This window comes from Sceloporus occidentalis, unplaced genomic scaffold (genome assembly GCF_023333645.1).
Source record: "Sceloporus occidentalis isolate IW3139 unplaced genomic scaffold, rSceOcc1.0.p SCAF_86, whole genome shotgun sequence".
Lineage (NCBI taxonomy): Eukaryota > Metazoa > Chordata > Lepidosauria > Squamata > Phrynosomatidae > Sceloporus > Sceloporus occidentalis.
The window spans coordinates 561,381-577,863 of record NW_028317066.1 but is presented as its reverse complement, the minus strand read 5'-3'; the positions used below and the strand labels follow the sequence as shown (position 1 = coordinate 577,863).

General features: G+C 44.9%; 1 protein-coding gene across 1 annotated transcript in view; it reads right to left on the bottom strand.

Moving 5' to 3' along the window:
* The window catches only part of LOC149284958 (uncharacterized), a 130,126-nt gene extending 117,162 nt beyond the window's left edge, over nucleotides 1-12,964 (bottom strand). Inside the window, exons 1-3 of the mRNA XM_089495895.1 lie at nucleotides 12,858-12,964; nucleotides 8,480-8,646; nucleotides 3,557-4,420 (exon numbers count right to left, since the gene is read on the bottom strand). Coding sequence (XP_089352021.1) covers nucleotides 3,557-4,420; nucleotides 8,480-8,646; nucleotides 12,858-12,964 — 1,138 coding nt within the window. The remainder of the gene's footprint in view (nucleotides 1-3,556; nucleotides 4,421-8,479; nucleotides 8,647-12,857) is intronic.
* Nucleotides 12,965-16,483: the final 3,519 nt, after the last annotated feature.

The window sequence follows — 16,483 nt, the reverse complement described above, 5'->3', positions numbered from 1 at the left end:
TAAATAAATAAATAAATTGTCACAGTGAGCTGCCATATTTTGAATTAGTCGAAGTTTCCAGACTTACTGCAAGGGTAGCCCTATGTAGAGCGCATTGCAGAAGTCAAGATGTGAGTTTACCAGTGCATGAACCATAGTTTCTGGGTCTTCAGGTTCCAGGAAAGGGCGCAGCTGGCGTATCAACCGAAGCTGATAACAGGCACTCTTGGCCGTCGCATCTATCTGAGCTGACATCTGGAGCAAAGGAACCAGGAGCACCCCCAAACTGCAAACATAGTCCTTTAGGGGAACTGTGACCCCGTCCAGGAGCGGTAGACAAACCTCCATACCTGGGTTAGAGGCTCCAACAACAAGTACTTCTGTCTTCAATGGATTCACTTTCAATCTGATTTCCTCATCTTGCCCATTACTCCCTCAAGACATTCATTCAGAGGGGAGATGTCTTCCTTAGTTGACGCTTAGGTCTGGGGCATGGAGAGATATTGGATGTCATAAGCGTACTGATAAAACCCCATCCCATACCTCCGGATGATCTCTCCAGGCGGTTTCATGTAGATGTTAAATAGCATTCCGGACAGGATGATGCGACGAAGGATGCCAAATTTAAGAACCCTTTTGGAGGAGCAACTGTCCCCAAGCATCGCCATCTGGAATCTGCTTCTGAGATAGGACCAAAACCACTGCAACGTAGTGCCCCCGATCCCCAATTCCCTCAGGCTTTCCAGAGGGATACCATGGTGGACGGTATCGAAAGCCACTGAGAGGTCCAAAAGCACCGACAGGGTCATACTTCCCCTGTCGATGCTCAAGCGGAGATCATCTAAGGAGACCATAGCAATCTTGACTCTGTATCCCGTCCTGAAGCCAATTTGAAAAGGGTCTAGATAATCTGTTTCATCCAAGACCACTTGGACTTGAAGAGCAACTGCCCTCTCAATCACCTTGCTTAGAAATGGAAGATGGGGGACCGGTCTGTAATTGTTCATGTCCAAGGGATCTAGGGAGGGCTTTTTCAGAAGCGACCATAACACCCCTTCTTTTAAGCAAGATGGAAAATAGCCCTCCCTAAGAGGTGCATCTATGATATAGCTCAGGTGGGTCCTAAGTGCATCTCCTCCTTGGAGGACCAGCCATGAAGGGCAAGGGTCGAGGGGGCAAGTTGTCTTCTTTACACTTCTAAGGAGCTTGTCTACGTCCTCAGTACTCACAGATTCAATTTGATCCAGTATGATCTTATTCACTGAGTCACTGGACACCTCACCTATAGCCTCTGCAATAATTCTGGCATCCAAGTCAGCTCTTATCTGAGAGATGTTATTTGTGAAATAGTCATTTAAAGCATCACAGTGATCTGTGGTAGGCTCTAATGATGGGTTCTGGGGGGCAGGTGCCTGAAACCGGTTCCAGATCCCTCCCCCTTAAGCTGTCCCTTTATGCTTCTCTTCCCTTGGCATTTTCACTCTTTTATTCCTTCCTTCTACTCCTTTTACCTACATCCTTTAAAGAGGGTCCAAGGCCTGTTCAGCATGTTCCCAAAACCGGGAGGAGGGTGTTCTTTTTGGGGCTGGGGGTCTCTCTGTTGGTCCTCCTCCTCAGGGTTGTTGTGAAGGGAAAGGTATGTATGTGTGTGGGGTGCCTAATTTGGATCCTGTGGGCCTTTAAGCCTAGTTCCCAGGTTGCCAGGGAAGTGTCAGTCTCCCCAGATGGGGCTTTGGGGTCCCTCCATCTCCCTCCTCTTGGATTTGGCCTAGATTTTGGCTCTTTCCCCCCACCCAGACAGAGCTCCCTCCCCCCAGGACCCCAGAGAAAACGTCTCCCCCACACAAAAAAATGTTGTTTCCAATGCTATTGAAACCTATCCTGTGTGATGCTTTGTATTTGGCACAAAACTCTTACCTAAATGAGTCCTCAGAAGGGAGGGTCTCTCCTCTGCCCCACTTTCCAGGAGGGAGGGGCTCCTCAAAGTCCTTTTTACCTTTGAATCCCCCTCCCCTCCATGGCCACGTCTCTCTCCAAGGGTCCCCCCTTTCCTCTTTTCTCAAAATAACCCCCCCAAGTACCTGGGCCCCAAGGAATCCCCAGAGGAGGGGCAGGGAAGGGAGAGGAGGGAGAGGAGGCCTGGGAGGCTCCCTTCCTTTCTTTGCAGGGAGGAGATCGGGGTTTCTGTCCTTCTTACATCACCCCTCCCCAGCCATTCTGAATGAATGAGGGCTCTCCCCACTTCCCTCCCTCAGAGCAGGCTGTGAGGGTGGCAGATTCAGGGGCTGAGACTGTGCGTGCACATTTGCCACCAAAGGCCCCTCTTGAGCATGCGCAGGGATCGCAAAGCCCTAGCTGCTGCTGCTTATTCCATTGTCGGCATTTGGAAGAAGGGAAGGACTACACCCTTCCTTCCTTTTTCCTTCCGGAATGGAGCCCAAGCTGCGGAGCTGAACTCAGGAGGGAAAGGCTGTGAAGAATCTGCTTTGTACAAACAGATCTGTCTCTCTAAGTGTGTGTGTGTGTTTGCCTCTGCTGCTCATATGGCTGGGAATGGAGCTGAGGACTGAGAAGAGGAGAAAGGGTCAGTTTTGTGCAAATTCAGAACTTATATGCATCAATGAGTCCATTGTGTTGAAATAACAAATAACTTTATTAAGAACACAATGGCGGGATACAGACCGCTCAAAAATGGCAGTCTCTCGCCACCCTGGTTTGCTCCGCAAGGGAGCCAAAGTGAACAAACTGTGCGGCTCCATTGCTAAACAAAAAGAACCCACAAAAAGCATGTTCTTGTTGTGGTGACTTTGTGACGCCGCAAGGCACCAATGGCGCACTTGCGGTGTCACAAAGGGGCCGGGACGTGCATACACTACACATCCGTCGCATCAAAATGGCAGCGCCTGTGTGTACAGGGCGCCGCCATTTTGACACCCCCATCACGTGCTAGGAGTGAGGTCGGTATGGACACTACGTTCTCGGCCAACCCCTATCATGTGACGGGGGCTGCGCAAAGGCCCATTTAAATCAGGCCAGCATTTAAGTTAGCATTTAAGTCAGAACTGCCCACCTCAAGCCAAATAATACATTAAAACCCCAAACCCTAAAACTCCACCCTCTTCCAAACCTAGCCCCCACCTCCAATTCCCACAGTCAATGGCCCACAGGTTACAAGGCTACCTTTGTCATTCCCAGAAACTAGTCCCCTTTATGTTAATACCTTCCCCCCAAATTTCTTCAGCCAACATCCCACACAATCCAAAGGCTATAAATCAAACAACTATTCTAGCCAGCTGCAACAAATCCCACCCTCTATCTAGCTAACCATTCCACAACCCATAATCCCCAGTCAAATTTATAAACTAAAGCAATGATCTACTCTAATAACAATTAATAGCTAAAATTCAGAAAATATAACTTTAAAACATAAAGACATATGGAGAGACAAACCTAACACACAAATCACAAGGGCATTTTCTTATCACCAAAGGAAGAAAAATATATTCTTTGTATTCCTTCTCCACAAAAATAATGTTAGTTCATTTCTGGGATTTTTGTGGCTTCTTTCCTGTGTGGCCTTTCTGATGTCTTACTAGGTTTGGCTTTGAAGAAAAACATTTCCCACAATGCTGGCATTTGTATGGCTTCTCTCCCGTGTGGGCTCTCTGATGTGTCACTAGGTTTGACTTCTGAGCAAAACATTGTCCACAATGCTGGCATTTGTATGGCTTCTCTCCCGTGTGGACTCTCTGATGTGTCACTAGGTTTGACTTCTGAGCAAAACATTGTCCACAATGCTGGCATTTGTGTGGCTTCTCTCCTGTGTGGACTCTCTGATGTTTCTGTAGGTCTGACTTCCAAGAAAAACATTGTCCACAATGCTGGCATTTGTAGGGCTTCTCTCCTGTGTGGACTCTCTGATGTTTCTCTAGGTCTGACTTCCAAGAAAAACATTTCCCACAATGCTGGCATTTGTAGGGCTTCTCTCCTGTGTGGACTCTCTGATGTTTCTCTAGGTCTGACTTCCAAGAAAAACATTTCCCACAATGCTGGCATTTGTAGGGCTTCTCTCCTGTGTGGACTCTCTGATGTTTCTCTAGGTCTGACTTCCAAGAAAAACATTTCCCACAATGCTGGCATTTGTAGGGCTTCTCTCCTGTGTGGACTCTCTGATGTATCACTAGGTATGACTTGCAAGAAAAACATTTCCCACAATGTTGGCATTTGTATGGCTTTGCTCCAGTGTGGACTCTCTGATGTTTCACTAGGTTTGACTTCAAAGAAAAACCTTTCCCACAATGCTGGCATTTGTAGGGCTTCTCTCCTGTGTGGACTCTCAGATGCTTGACAAGGACTGACTTGTAAGCAAAATGTTTCCCACAGTGCTGGCATTTATGTGACTTCTTTCTTGTATGGACTCTCTCATGACTGACATGTTCTTCTGTAAACAATGACAATGACAGACAAGACTGAATCTCAGCATTAAGAGAAGAAGGTGTTACCTCAAGATTTAGCCCCACGTTAACCCCTCCCTATGTGAGATTAAATTAATTTGGGCGCGTTACACATGCGCCAAAAGTACAAGCTCCGCACATACTAGGGTTAGGAAGGGGCATACTAGGGTTAGAAAGGGGCGTCTATTCCAGACACCCCTGAACTCTAGTATGCGCAGAGAGTGTACAAATTGACACCCTTCCACACAGGCGCCACCATTTTGATGTCACGGACGCATAGCATCCAGATGTTGCCCGGCAGAAGTGACTCTGCAAGTGTGCGACTAGCGCCTCTCGGCGCCACTTCTGGGGTGCAGAAAAGAAGCGCCATTCTCAAGCTTCTTTTTTGCTGTGTCTGGAAACTACGCGGTTTGGCCACTGCGGTTCCTGGACACAGCAACAGGCAGCACCGGCAAGCCACCGCTTTCAGGCCGTCTGTAATGCGCCATAGTTGGTGTGAGTGACCCGAGCATAACCCTGTTCTGGATGCCCCAAATCCATATAATGATTGTATCCTTACTCCTAGGAGCTAGCAAAGAAGAGATTGTAGGTGAACTGCCATAAGGAAATCAGTGGAAGCAGAGAGTCAGGCAGTTGAAAAATATTCCAATAAATATATGTAAAAATACTTTGATTGAAAAGTGGCATCATTTCCTGTGAGACTGCCATAGAGTGTTGAGTCAGAGCACATGGCATGATGCAAACTAACTGCAGAGGATGCTTCATGCTGTGTGGCACCAGGAGATGAATAACAACCAATACAGTATACAACTCACATGCGGATTGATGTGGGTTGGAGTTGTGTGTACAAGAGATTGTGAAGTTGATGGAAGTCAGAGAGGAGAGCTGGTACATATTTGTTTTCTATTGCAAATCAAGCTAAAGAACTTCCAAGGGCTTGGAGGAAATCAGCTGTGTCTGTGAGTTATTTTTAAGAGTGGAAAGTGGTTAGTGCATTGACAATACCTATATCTGGAGATTTGCTTCTGTTCTTGCTGTGTTATTATTGAGCTCTGGGAGTGTCACCTTCAGACTGTGCTATACATTGGCTTTGAATGGGACCAGAATCCAGAGCCAAGAAGGACCTAAGAGCCGGTGTGATAATCCTTTTTGGCTGAAGTATTTCCACCAAGCACCCATTTCATTTAATTCAGTTTCAGACAATGTTTTCCCCATACAAAATACTTTCTAAACCAATTTAAACCTTTTTGAATGCTCGCTTTCTGTCCTCAAGTAACAATTTCAGTACAAATATCAGCCCCAAGGGGCTGTTCTTCAGCGTCAGTCCAGTTGCATACAGACTCTCTGTTGATTTACATTGCTAAACACCTCTCTACACTCGCCAGCCCCCCTTGCCATTGAAGTTACTGTCTTCTCTCCCCATTCTGGACTCACAGCAATTGGATTCGAGATCGATCTAGGTCACTGGTGGTGAAACTATGGCACGCGTGCCAGAGGTGGCACTCAGAGCCCTCTCTGCGGACACATGTGCCATCACCCCAGCACAGATTTTGCCAGAGTTTGTTACTAGAAAGCCAGAGGGACACGGCAATTTGCAATAAATAAGGGACTTTTGGGTTGTAGTTTGGGGATTCGGCCTCTAAAAGGTTCACCATCACTGATCTAGGTGATGTATTACCATTAGCAAAGCCTCACACTATCCACCACTCCCACCTTTGTTACCTAGTTTGTGTGTTTGTGTGTGTGCGCACGCATGAACACGTATATATATATGTGTGTGTTTTACTTTCCCCCTAAAAAAACCCACAAAAACCTATTTGAAATGCCTCTGGAGTTCTGTGTGTTTCCCGGCCCTTCAGCTCCTAACCAACCCAGCTACCAAGGTACCTCTTGCCTTCTCCTTCCACCGTTCTCATACGCCTCTCCCCCTGGGGCATGCCTGCCACCCAAATCTCACAAACCAGTCAGTTAATAGCCTCCACAACTGATTCCCTTCCCCCAAGCCGTTCTAGGCCCCATTATACTTACCAACGACTTAAAACTACTAACATTTAAACTACTAACAACTCCCCCCTAAACCCCAAGACCATTCTGGATGAACCACAGAAGCTGGTCCTGACAATTGGCAGTTTACGATGGGGTATTTAGTATCCTTATAAAGTGGGGAGCAATAGTGCCTCACTAAATCACAAATTCAAATATTCTACAGGATGTTGCTATCTCAATTAAACTACACTTAAAAGGGATCTAGGACTCCCAGTAGACCACAAGTTGAACATGGGCCAACAGTGTGATGCGGCAGCTAAAAAGGCCAATGTCATTCTAGGCTGCATCAATATGAGTATAGTTTCTTGATCAAGGGAAGTAATAGTGCCACTCTCTTCTGCTTTGGTCAGGCCTCCCTGCGAATAATCCTGTGTCCATTTCTGAGCCCCACAATTCAAAAGGATGTTGAAAAGTTTGAACATGCCCAGAGGAGGGCAACCAAAGTGGTGAAGGATTTGGAAACCATGAAGCCCTAAGAGGAATGGCTTAGAGAGCTGGGTATGTTTAGCCTGGAGTAAAGAAAGTTAAGAGTGGATACGATATCCATGTTTAAATATTGGAAAGGGTCGTGTTGATGATGGAGCAAGCTTGCTTTCTGCTGCTACAGAGAAAAGGAGACACCAGAATGGATGCAAGCCACATAGAAAGAGGTTCCACCTAAACATTACTAGGGACTTTGGGACAGTAAAAGCTCTTCGACAGTGCAATATACTCCCTTAGAGCTTGGTGGAGTCCTCTTCTTTGGAGGTCTTTAAACAGAAGATGGATGGTGCTTGGAATGTGTATTCCTGCATGGCAGAAGAGGGTTGAACTGGATGGCCCTTGTGGTCTATGATTCTATAATTCTAGGGGAATAATAGCACAATGATAATTTAGCATAAAAGGGACCTCAGTCTTCATAGAAAGGAGAATGGATTACAGTTCCTTACCCACAGAGGCCACATTCTGATAATTCTCCATCATCACATAACTGTACATCAGTCTCTCTTTCTTCGTCAACAGTTTCCATTCCTCCTCAGTGAAATATACTGCCACATCTGCAAAGGTCACCTGCAACAGAAAATAGCCCTCATCCAGAGAGTGACTAAGCAAAAGGGGAGGAAAGCACATGGTTCATCCCAAATATTATTTCATCACTTCACAATTCAGTCCAGAAAATAAACTTTAAATTCTGTCAGCAAGGGGGGAAAAACTACTGCCTTTGAGATCCAGTTTGTCTCGAATCCTTTCAATATAATATACAATATAATAAACAATATAATTTAGGCCATGGTTGGGATATAGAAGATGGATTAGGATACTCACTATCCCAACACATACAGTATATTTACCACCAAAGAATTATAGTGCATTTAGACATTTCTTGCCACATTTCAGAGGCAAAAGTTAATTTTAAAAAATTGTTCTGGGGAGCACTGTGGGCTTGAGGGCTTGGGGCCCTCCCCATATTTAGATCCAGAGATGTTCTCCCATATCCCCCATTTCACAGACGGGAAAAGCAATACATATGTGGAAAAGCAACACCAAAAGGTGGGTCAAGATGGACAAAGTTGTTTATGAGAAAGATCACAGAAGCTAGGAAGGGCACAACAGTTTGCTTTTGCTTCAGCCTCCTGGGAAGGGCAATATCCTGCCTCTTTCTTTCCTCTCCTCTCCCCACTTTTGAGTTGATGGGGGGCAAACTGAATGGCACTCAGAAACTGAAGTAAGCTGAGAAGGGGGAAAGTGGGAGGAGAAGAGAGCAATCGGGACATTTTTAAAAGCCCCTGAAAAAGTGGGTTGACAGAGCATTAACCAGGACTGTCTTTGCCAAACTCAGACAGTATGTGATTTGCTTCCTTTCATAAATTGGCCCAGCAGTGACACAGATGAAGCTAATAGGATAGTGACTTACTGAAGGACTGTCTCTGGTAAATTGGGAAAGTATGTTCTCTGTTTGCTTTCATGAACTGGCCCAGCAGTGACGCAGATGAAACTAATACTCAAGAACCTCGACTCACCAAAGAGTTCTTGTATCTCTGCATCCTCTTTCTGTTGGAGCCCAACTCCCTCCGCTTGGCCTCTGTGTTGGCCATCAGGTGGGCAGGGGTCCTGGTGGTCTTGCACTTGGGTCACTTCCAGCAAAGGGTGCCCCAAAGCTGTGTCCAAGGGGTCCAAAATGAAGTTCCTGCGAAAGGAGACCAGAGATTCAAAAAAAGATGCAAATTGTATCTCCTATAAAGAATTAATGCAAATAGATAGAACTGGTTATAGAATAAAGACATGAGAAGATCCTAATGATCAGGGTTATGATCTTTCATGGTTCTTTTACAGACAATTAGAGAGCTCTTCCTAATGGATAAAAAACAATACAATATTTGCAAATCAGACTCTGATCTAGAACAGGAAATAATGTTGAATAAAGATGCCCTGTTAGCAAGACCTTATAATTGTATTCTTAAAAATCTGTACAGAAGAGGAAGTTATTAAAGAAAATATGGTTAGATGGTCTCAAATCTTTGGTTTTGCAATTGAATTAGACCAGTGGGAGTAGACTTGGAAACAAAGATTGAACTATACTTGCAGCCAAAACATCAAAGAGAGTTATTATAAAACATTTTTGGTGGTATTTAACACCAGAGAGAATAAGCAAGATGTATAAGAATTGCAGTAATTTGATACAGTTAAATACCTGGGGGTTTGGCTCTCCACTAAAAATTCGGAACTGTATAAGAATAATTACTGTAAAACTTGGCTTAAAATTAAAGCAGATTTATCCCGTTGGAATAAAATCGGCTTATCCTGGTTGGGTAAAATGGCTGCTATTAAAATGTTAGTTTTACCTAGAATGATTTTCTTGTTTCAAACTATCCCAATCTTAACTAATGAAGCACCATTTGTAACGTGGAATCGAGATATTAGCAAGTTTTTGTGGGGAGGCAAGAAGCCTAGAGTCTGCTTTCGGATAATGCAGGATGATGTAAAAACGGGGGCTTGGGACTTCCTGATGTAAAGACATTGTATAGCAATCAGAGAAAATTATTACAAGATGCAGAATAGGTGGCATCTAACTCCTTTAAAGCTCGCCAAAATTTACAAAACCCAAAATTTGGACTGCTGGAAGTGTGGTAACTCCCCAGGATCCCTGGTACATATGTGGTGGCAATGTCAGCATGCCAAGAAATACTGGAAAGTGATTCATCAGAAGATGCAAATGATTCTTAATTATAAATCCCCCTTTGACCCGAGAATGTTTTTGTTGAATATGGTTATGGATGTTAAACTTGAGAATATGCAGGGAAAATTACTGTTTTATATGATTTCAGCGGCCAGATTGGTGTATGCTTCTTGTTGGAAAGGGTCAGGGCAGCCCTTGTGGAAGGACTGGACTATGAAACTATTGGATTATATGGAATTGGAGAAACTCACTTGCTACATGAAAAACCTTGACTGGGAAATAACAAAGAAAGTATGGCATCCTTTTATGTTGTTTATTAAGAAGGAAGGCCTATCCCCTAATTTTATATGGTAGCTATGATTTTTGATTTATCTTATCGGGAAGGATATGAGATTAGGCACAGAAGCAAAAACATAAGTATAATATATGATATATGACTTTTTTTTACTATACAGTGGTCCCCCGGGTTACGAAATTAATTCGTTCCGCTGCCCTTTTCGTAACCCGGAAGACTTTCGCTAGCCGAATTGCCATAGGCGCTAATGGGGAAAAGCCGCGATTTGGTGTGAAATCGCGCCGAAAAGCACCAAAAGTTTTTTCGTAACCCGAAAAAACTTTCGTAACGCGGAACAGTTTTTTTTAATTATTTTTTTTCGTAACCCGGGAATTTCGTAAGGCGGCGCATTCGTATCCCGGGGTACCACTGTATTTAAATTGTGCATGGATTAATTCTATTTGTTTAGATCTGATTGCATTAAGGGCTATAATTTGTCATAATTGTGTCCCCTCTTTCTCTTGGAAGTCTTACTTAATCTTGCTTTATTTTTAGATTAGAATACTGTATATTGTGTATAGTTTATAACTAATACAGTTATTTAAGATGTAATGCTGTATATGTCGTTCATCTTATATATTGTCATGTGTATCTTTATGTGTTTTTAATGCCTAATAAAGATTATACTAAAAAAAAAAAGAATTGCAGTAATTTGTATTGGAAATGTGAAAAAGAGAAGGGCTCAATCTATCATTTGTGGTGGACTTGTGGGAAAGCGATACAATATTGGAAGTTGATTTATTTTGAAATTAAGAAAGTTGTAACTATCTTTTAAATTCGTGCCTGAATTTTTTTGCTTAATATAATAGAACAATACATAGGGGGAAAATGGTTTATTATTATTTTATATGTTGTCATCTGCAAGAATAGTGTTTGCTCAGAGATGGAAAACTAAAGAAATACCTTCAAAAGAAGATTGGATATTTAAGCTTCTGGACATGATGGAAATGGACAAACTCTCAAGAGGAATTAGAAAGGAGCGTCAAATTTATATAAGGGAAACTGGAATAATATCATTGAATATCTCCAGAAGCATGGAGGGAAAATGCTACTTTAGAGACAGAAATAATTTAAGTTGAAGTATTTTAATTTATTCAAAGAAATATAACGGCTGTAAAACAGAAGTATGTTGGGAGGTTAAAAGGCCAATGATGTTTAGTTTAATCTAATGAGAGCGATTTTGTATCAACTGTTTTACAATTTAAATGAGGACTGTCTAATCCTTATTTTTGCTGTTCTTGTTTGTTTCTATGTTTATTTGGTAATAACATGAGTTATTCTGGTCTGCCTCCTTCCTTCTTCCCTGAAAATCTATTAATAAGAAACTGGGGAGACTTTTAAAACCTCCCAAAGGAGCCACTTTTGGCCTTGTTTGGGGACTAGCCTCCTCTTAGAAGCCAAATCCCAATGTTTGTGAAGAAGAAGAATAAGGCTTGTATTAAAACTATCCTCCCATTTCTGATCCCTTTTAAAACCCTTGTTCCCCAGAAGGAGCAGAGCTGTGTAATAAGAAAACCCTCTCAGAAAAGAGACACAAAAGACACACAAAGAGACACACTTCCTTCCTTTTGGCCCAAGGAGCCTGGCCTCCTTTTCTCTCTGGAGCCTCAGGAAAGAAAGAGAAGCCTCTGTTCAACTGAGGCCTCAGAGAAGGTTCTGGAACATTGTTCCCCACAGTCACAAGCAGCACAAAATGGCCACCGGAACACAAAATGGCTGCTTGAAAACAAAATGGCTGCCGGAACACAAACTGGATGCCTCTGCCTTATGATGATTAAGGTCTGGCGGCAGCTCCATTCTCTCCCCCGCAGGCCTGATAATATCATCATCATCATCATCATCATCATCATCATTGCTACAGCATGAGAGCCACCATTAAAAGCATTGAAATCCCTTTTGGGGAGCCCCACTCTCCCACCTTCAGAGAGAGTGGGCCATGCCTAGAAGGACTGCTGGGCCTCCTTCCTCCCCTCCTTAATGGCAGTGGCCAAAGGAAAGCAGCAGCAGCAGTAGACCCAAGCCAGGCCCAGCCAGACCTCAGGGCAGCAGTGAAGCCTAGTGGTTCCAGGCCTTGTCTCTCTGCTCTCACTCCACTCCTTCCTCTCTGTCTGTTCTCCCTCTAAAACTCTGCTCCTCTCTCCTCACTCTCTCTCTTCCACGCGCAGAGCTATATAGAGAAGCAGAAGCTCCGCCTCTTTTTGAGGCTGGCCAATGGGGGCAGAGCAGCTGGAAGACCCCGCCCCCTGCCCCAGACTCATATTTTGTGTTCCGGCGTCCATTCTGTGTTCTGGCAGCCATTTTGTGTGCTGCTTGTGACTGTGGGGAATAATGTTCCAGAACCTTCTCTGAGGCCTCAGTTGAACTGACCATTGGCTTCTCTTTCTCTCCCTGAGGCTTTAGAGTGAGAAGGAGGCCCAGCTCCTTGGGCCAAAAGGGAGGAAGTGTGTTTCTTTGTGTGTCTTTTGTGTGTCTTTTCAGATTTCAATCCTATATATACATATTATCAGACATAACTCCAGAGAGTGTTAGCCTTTTGGATGCCAGAAGGTTCCTCTCATTCTTCAGAGCAAGAAGCAACACCTCAGCTGCCTTCTAGAAGATAAAGCAAAAAGGCTTCCAAAAGGACTGAAGCCTTGGACAAGTCACACTCTCTCAGCCTCAGAGGATGGCCATGGGAAACCCACTCTGAAGAAACCTGCCAAGAAAACCCCTTCACAGATTCCCATCAGGTCACCATAAGACCTGGAAACAACTGGAAGGCACACACACACCAGTCACAATAATGGGAAATAGGTGCAAGTCTTGCCCTGGGCAAGTCACACTCTCTCAGCCTCAGAGCACAGTAGTGACAGGAATCGCTCAGCCAAGGGTGCCCCCAGTCTTTCACACTGCAGCAGCCATGGAGCACTTGATGGTGGAAAGGTCAACAGTGCTCCAGCCACCGGCCACTGCCTTCTTGGCTAAGGCAATGGTTGGGCAGAGGCTCAAGTCCATGGCGGCTCCCTTGATCCCAGCCATTAAGCCCCGAAGCTGACGGGAAGGTTAGGATTCATTTCTTCCCTGGAGAAGTCACACTCTCTCAGCCTCAGAGGAGGGCAGGGACAGACCTCCTCCTCAGACTAAATCTTGAAATTTAAGAATCAATCCAAGGACAGGATGGGCAGGAGACATCTGACCCTTTTCTGGAGGGACTATTTCGGACCTAGGATCCATTTTAAGGCCACCAGGCTCAAACATAAACACTGATCTCAGTCAGAGTCCTTGGTGAGGAGATAGGTTTGATCCTGCTATAAATCTGTGGATATAAGGATCCAATAGTACCAGCGGATCCACATATGCACACGTTCAGAACAAGACTGCACCTGTCTATTCACAAGCAAGACTCACTGAGGTCAGGACAAGCATGTTGTTGTTGTTGTTGCTGTTATTGCAGTGTGCCTTGGCAGGAATTCTTCAGAGTGGTTTTGCCATCATATCCATCCACTGACGGCTGAGAGAGTGTGGCTTATTGCCCCATTTCATCCAGTGGGTTTATACAGCCAAACCTGTACTCGAACCCTGGGCTCCAGAGTCACCCAGGACTTGATTTGGTTTCCTGGAAATACAGTGCCCAGAGGAAGCCTTTTGGTGCTGGACTAGGACTCTGGAGACCAGAGTTCGGATCTCGTTTGCTCAGCTTCAGAGGGTGGCAAAGGCAAAAAACCAAGGAATCTTTAACAACATGATTTCCAGAACTATATCTCTCAATCCTCTCTCCTTCTAAGGATCTCTTTTCACTGCCCTCCCTGCCAGGATCTCCCCCCAACTCTAGGATTCTGTGTATTCCTGCATGGCAGAAGGGGGATGGACTGGATGGCCCTTGGAGGTCTGGGATTCTGTGTATTCCTGCATGGAAGAAGGAGGCTGGACTGGATGGCCCTTGGAGGTCTGGGATTCTGTGTATTCCTGCATGGCAGAAGGGGGCTGGACTGGATGGCCCTTGGGGGATCATTTCCAATTCTAGGGCTCTCAGATTTTCTTCTCTTCCCATTTTATAGAGGACAAATGACTTTGCTTCAAACTCAGTTGGCACTAATTAAAGTAGTGTGTCCTAACCCCATTTGGGACTTTCGGCCCTTGCCTTCCCCACTTCAGCCTCTCTAGACCAAAAGAACTCTGCAGAACTTAAAAGCCTCCATCTTATTCTAGGCTCAGAAGTGGTTAATAAGGGAGGTCCTTTGCAGTCCAGGCCTCTGGCCACCCTCTTTGGGGTCCCTTCTGACTTTGCAGCCCTTTCATCTTGCATTAGAGATTCCCTAAAGGCCTCCACCTGCCAAGTGCCAAGTGCTGAGGCAGAGGCAGCCATTTTGTGTTCCGGCGGCCATTTTCTGCTGCTTGTGACTGTGGGGAATAATATTCCAGAACCTTCTCTGAAGCCTCAGTTGAACAGAGGCTCCTCTTTCTCTCCTGAGGCTCCAGAGAGAGAAGGAGGCCAGGCTCCTTGGGCCAAAAGGGAGTCAGTGTGTTTCTTGGTGTGTCTTTTGTGTCTCTTTCCAGAGAGGGGTTTCTTATACAGAAATGGGGAGGATGGTTTTAATAGAAGCCTTGTTATTCTTCACAAATATTGGGCTTTGGCTTCTAAGAGGAGGCCAAAAAGAGCTCCTTTGGGAGATTTTAAAAATCTCCTCCCTTTTCTTATTAAGAGATTTGCAGGCAAGAAGGAAGGAGGCAGACCAGACCATCTCATATTACCAAGAATGAAACAAACAAACAAAACAAGAAGAACAAAAATAAGGATTAGACAGAAAAACAAACTGCTTATCTTTTAAAAAGTAGAACCATTTTTAAGGGTAAAAATCAGCCTTTGGTGCTTCTACACTTTTACAACTGACTCAGGCCGTATCTGCACTGAAGAAATAATTCAGATCGAAACCGCTTTAACTCTCCTGGCTCCATCCTGTGGAATCTTGGGATTTATAGTTTGTTGCGGTATCAGAGATCCAGAGCCACCCAAGGCAAGGCTCTCCAGGGCTCTCTTGGCTCTCCTTTGCTTGCGAATTCAGTGGGCCCCTGGAGCGTATACCAAAATCCGCGTATGCTCAAGTCCATGCGTGCAGACATTTGGGACAAAAGTCCCTCTCCTCTCCTCCCCTCCCCTCCCCAATTTTTCCCTCCCCGCCGCCACGGTCGGGGGAAAGGTCATGTGGGGGCCTCCAGCCCACCATCTGGTCCTTCCGCAGAAGTGGCAGTGATTGTGGCGGTGGCAGCGAAGAGGAGGCGGAGGAGCAGCGCCAGAGGCCTCCTCTCCATCTCGGCCTGCATGCCCCCGATGCTGCCACCGCAGAAGGGCCGGGTGGTGACTTGGAGGCCTCTTGGCCTCCAATAGCCCCACATGGCCCTTGCACAGAGACAGAGGTGGCGGCAAAGAGGAGGCCTCTGGCATTCTCCTTGGCCTCCTCTCCACTGCCACCATCACCAACACAGGAGGTGCCGGCGGCGACGGCGGAGAGGAGTCTGAGGCTTGGCCTCTTTGCAGCCGCAGCTCCACTGCCGCCCCCAATGCGAAAGGGCCAGGTGCAGCCTGGAGGCCTCTTGTCCAGCTTGTTTCATGTTTTTGTTTTATATACAGTACTGTTTAATTTGGTTAAATGCTATTAAGGGACATATCTATGAGATTCTATGATATGGGGTGCACTATAAACCTTTTAATAAATGAACAGGGATTGCAATCATATATATATATATATATATATATATATATATATATATATTATTATTATTATCAGACATAACTCCAGAGAATGTTAGTCTTTTGGATGCCACAAGGTTCCTCTCATTCTTCAATGCAAGAAGCAACACTTCAGCTACCTTCTAGAAGATAAAGCAAAAAGGCTTCCAAAAGAACTGAAGCCTTGGGCAAGTCACACTCTCTCAGCCTCAGAGGATGGCCATGGGAAACCCACTCTGAAGGGACCTGCCAAGAAAACCCTTTCAGAGACTCCCATAAGGTCACCATAAGACCTGGAAACAACTGGAAGGCAGACCCCAAGAACAACATTGGGAAATAGGTGCAAGCCTTGCCTTGGGAAAGTGTAATGACTGGGCTCCAGTCAATAGAGGTCTTCTTCAGGCAGTAAAGGGAGGTTTATGCAAATGCAGAGTGACATCACTGCTACGGAAGGCTCTCTTGACCAATCAGAGAGCAAGATAAAGGTTCTTCTGGAAGCTTCCGTGAGAAGGAGATATAAGGCCTGAGAGACCAAGAGACAGTTGGGGGAATTGTGTCGGTTGGAGATCGAGAGAGTTAAAGAGTTGATCTTGGAAGTTAGTCTCAGAATTGGATGTTTAGGTTTATTTATTATTATAATAGCTTGTAGGAATTGAATATTATATACTTACAAATATTGTACCTGCAAGACTCTTAATATCTTGTATGACTTATATTTTAGTTATGTTTTGTTATTTATAGTAAATATCTCCTTGGAGTATCTACTACTGAACACTCCTTTTACACGTGTTTTGGTTCGGTTGATG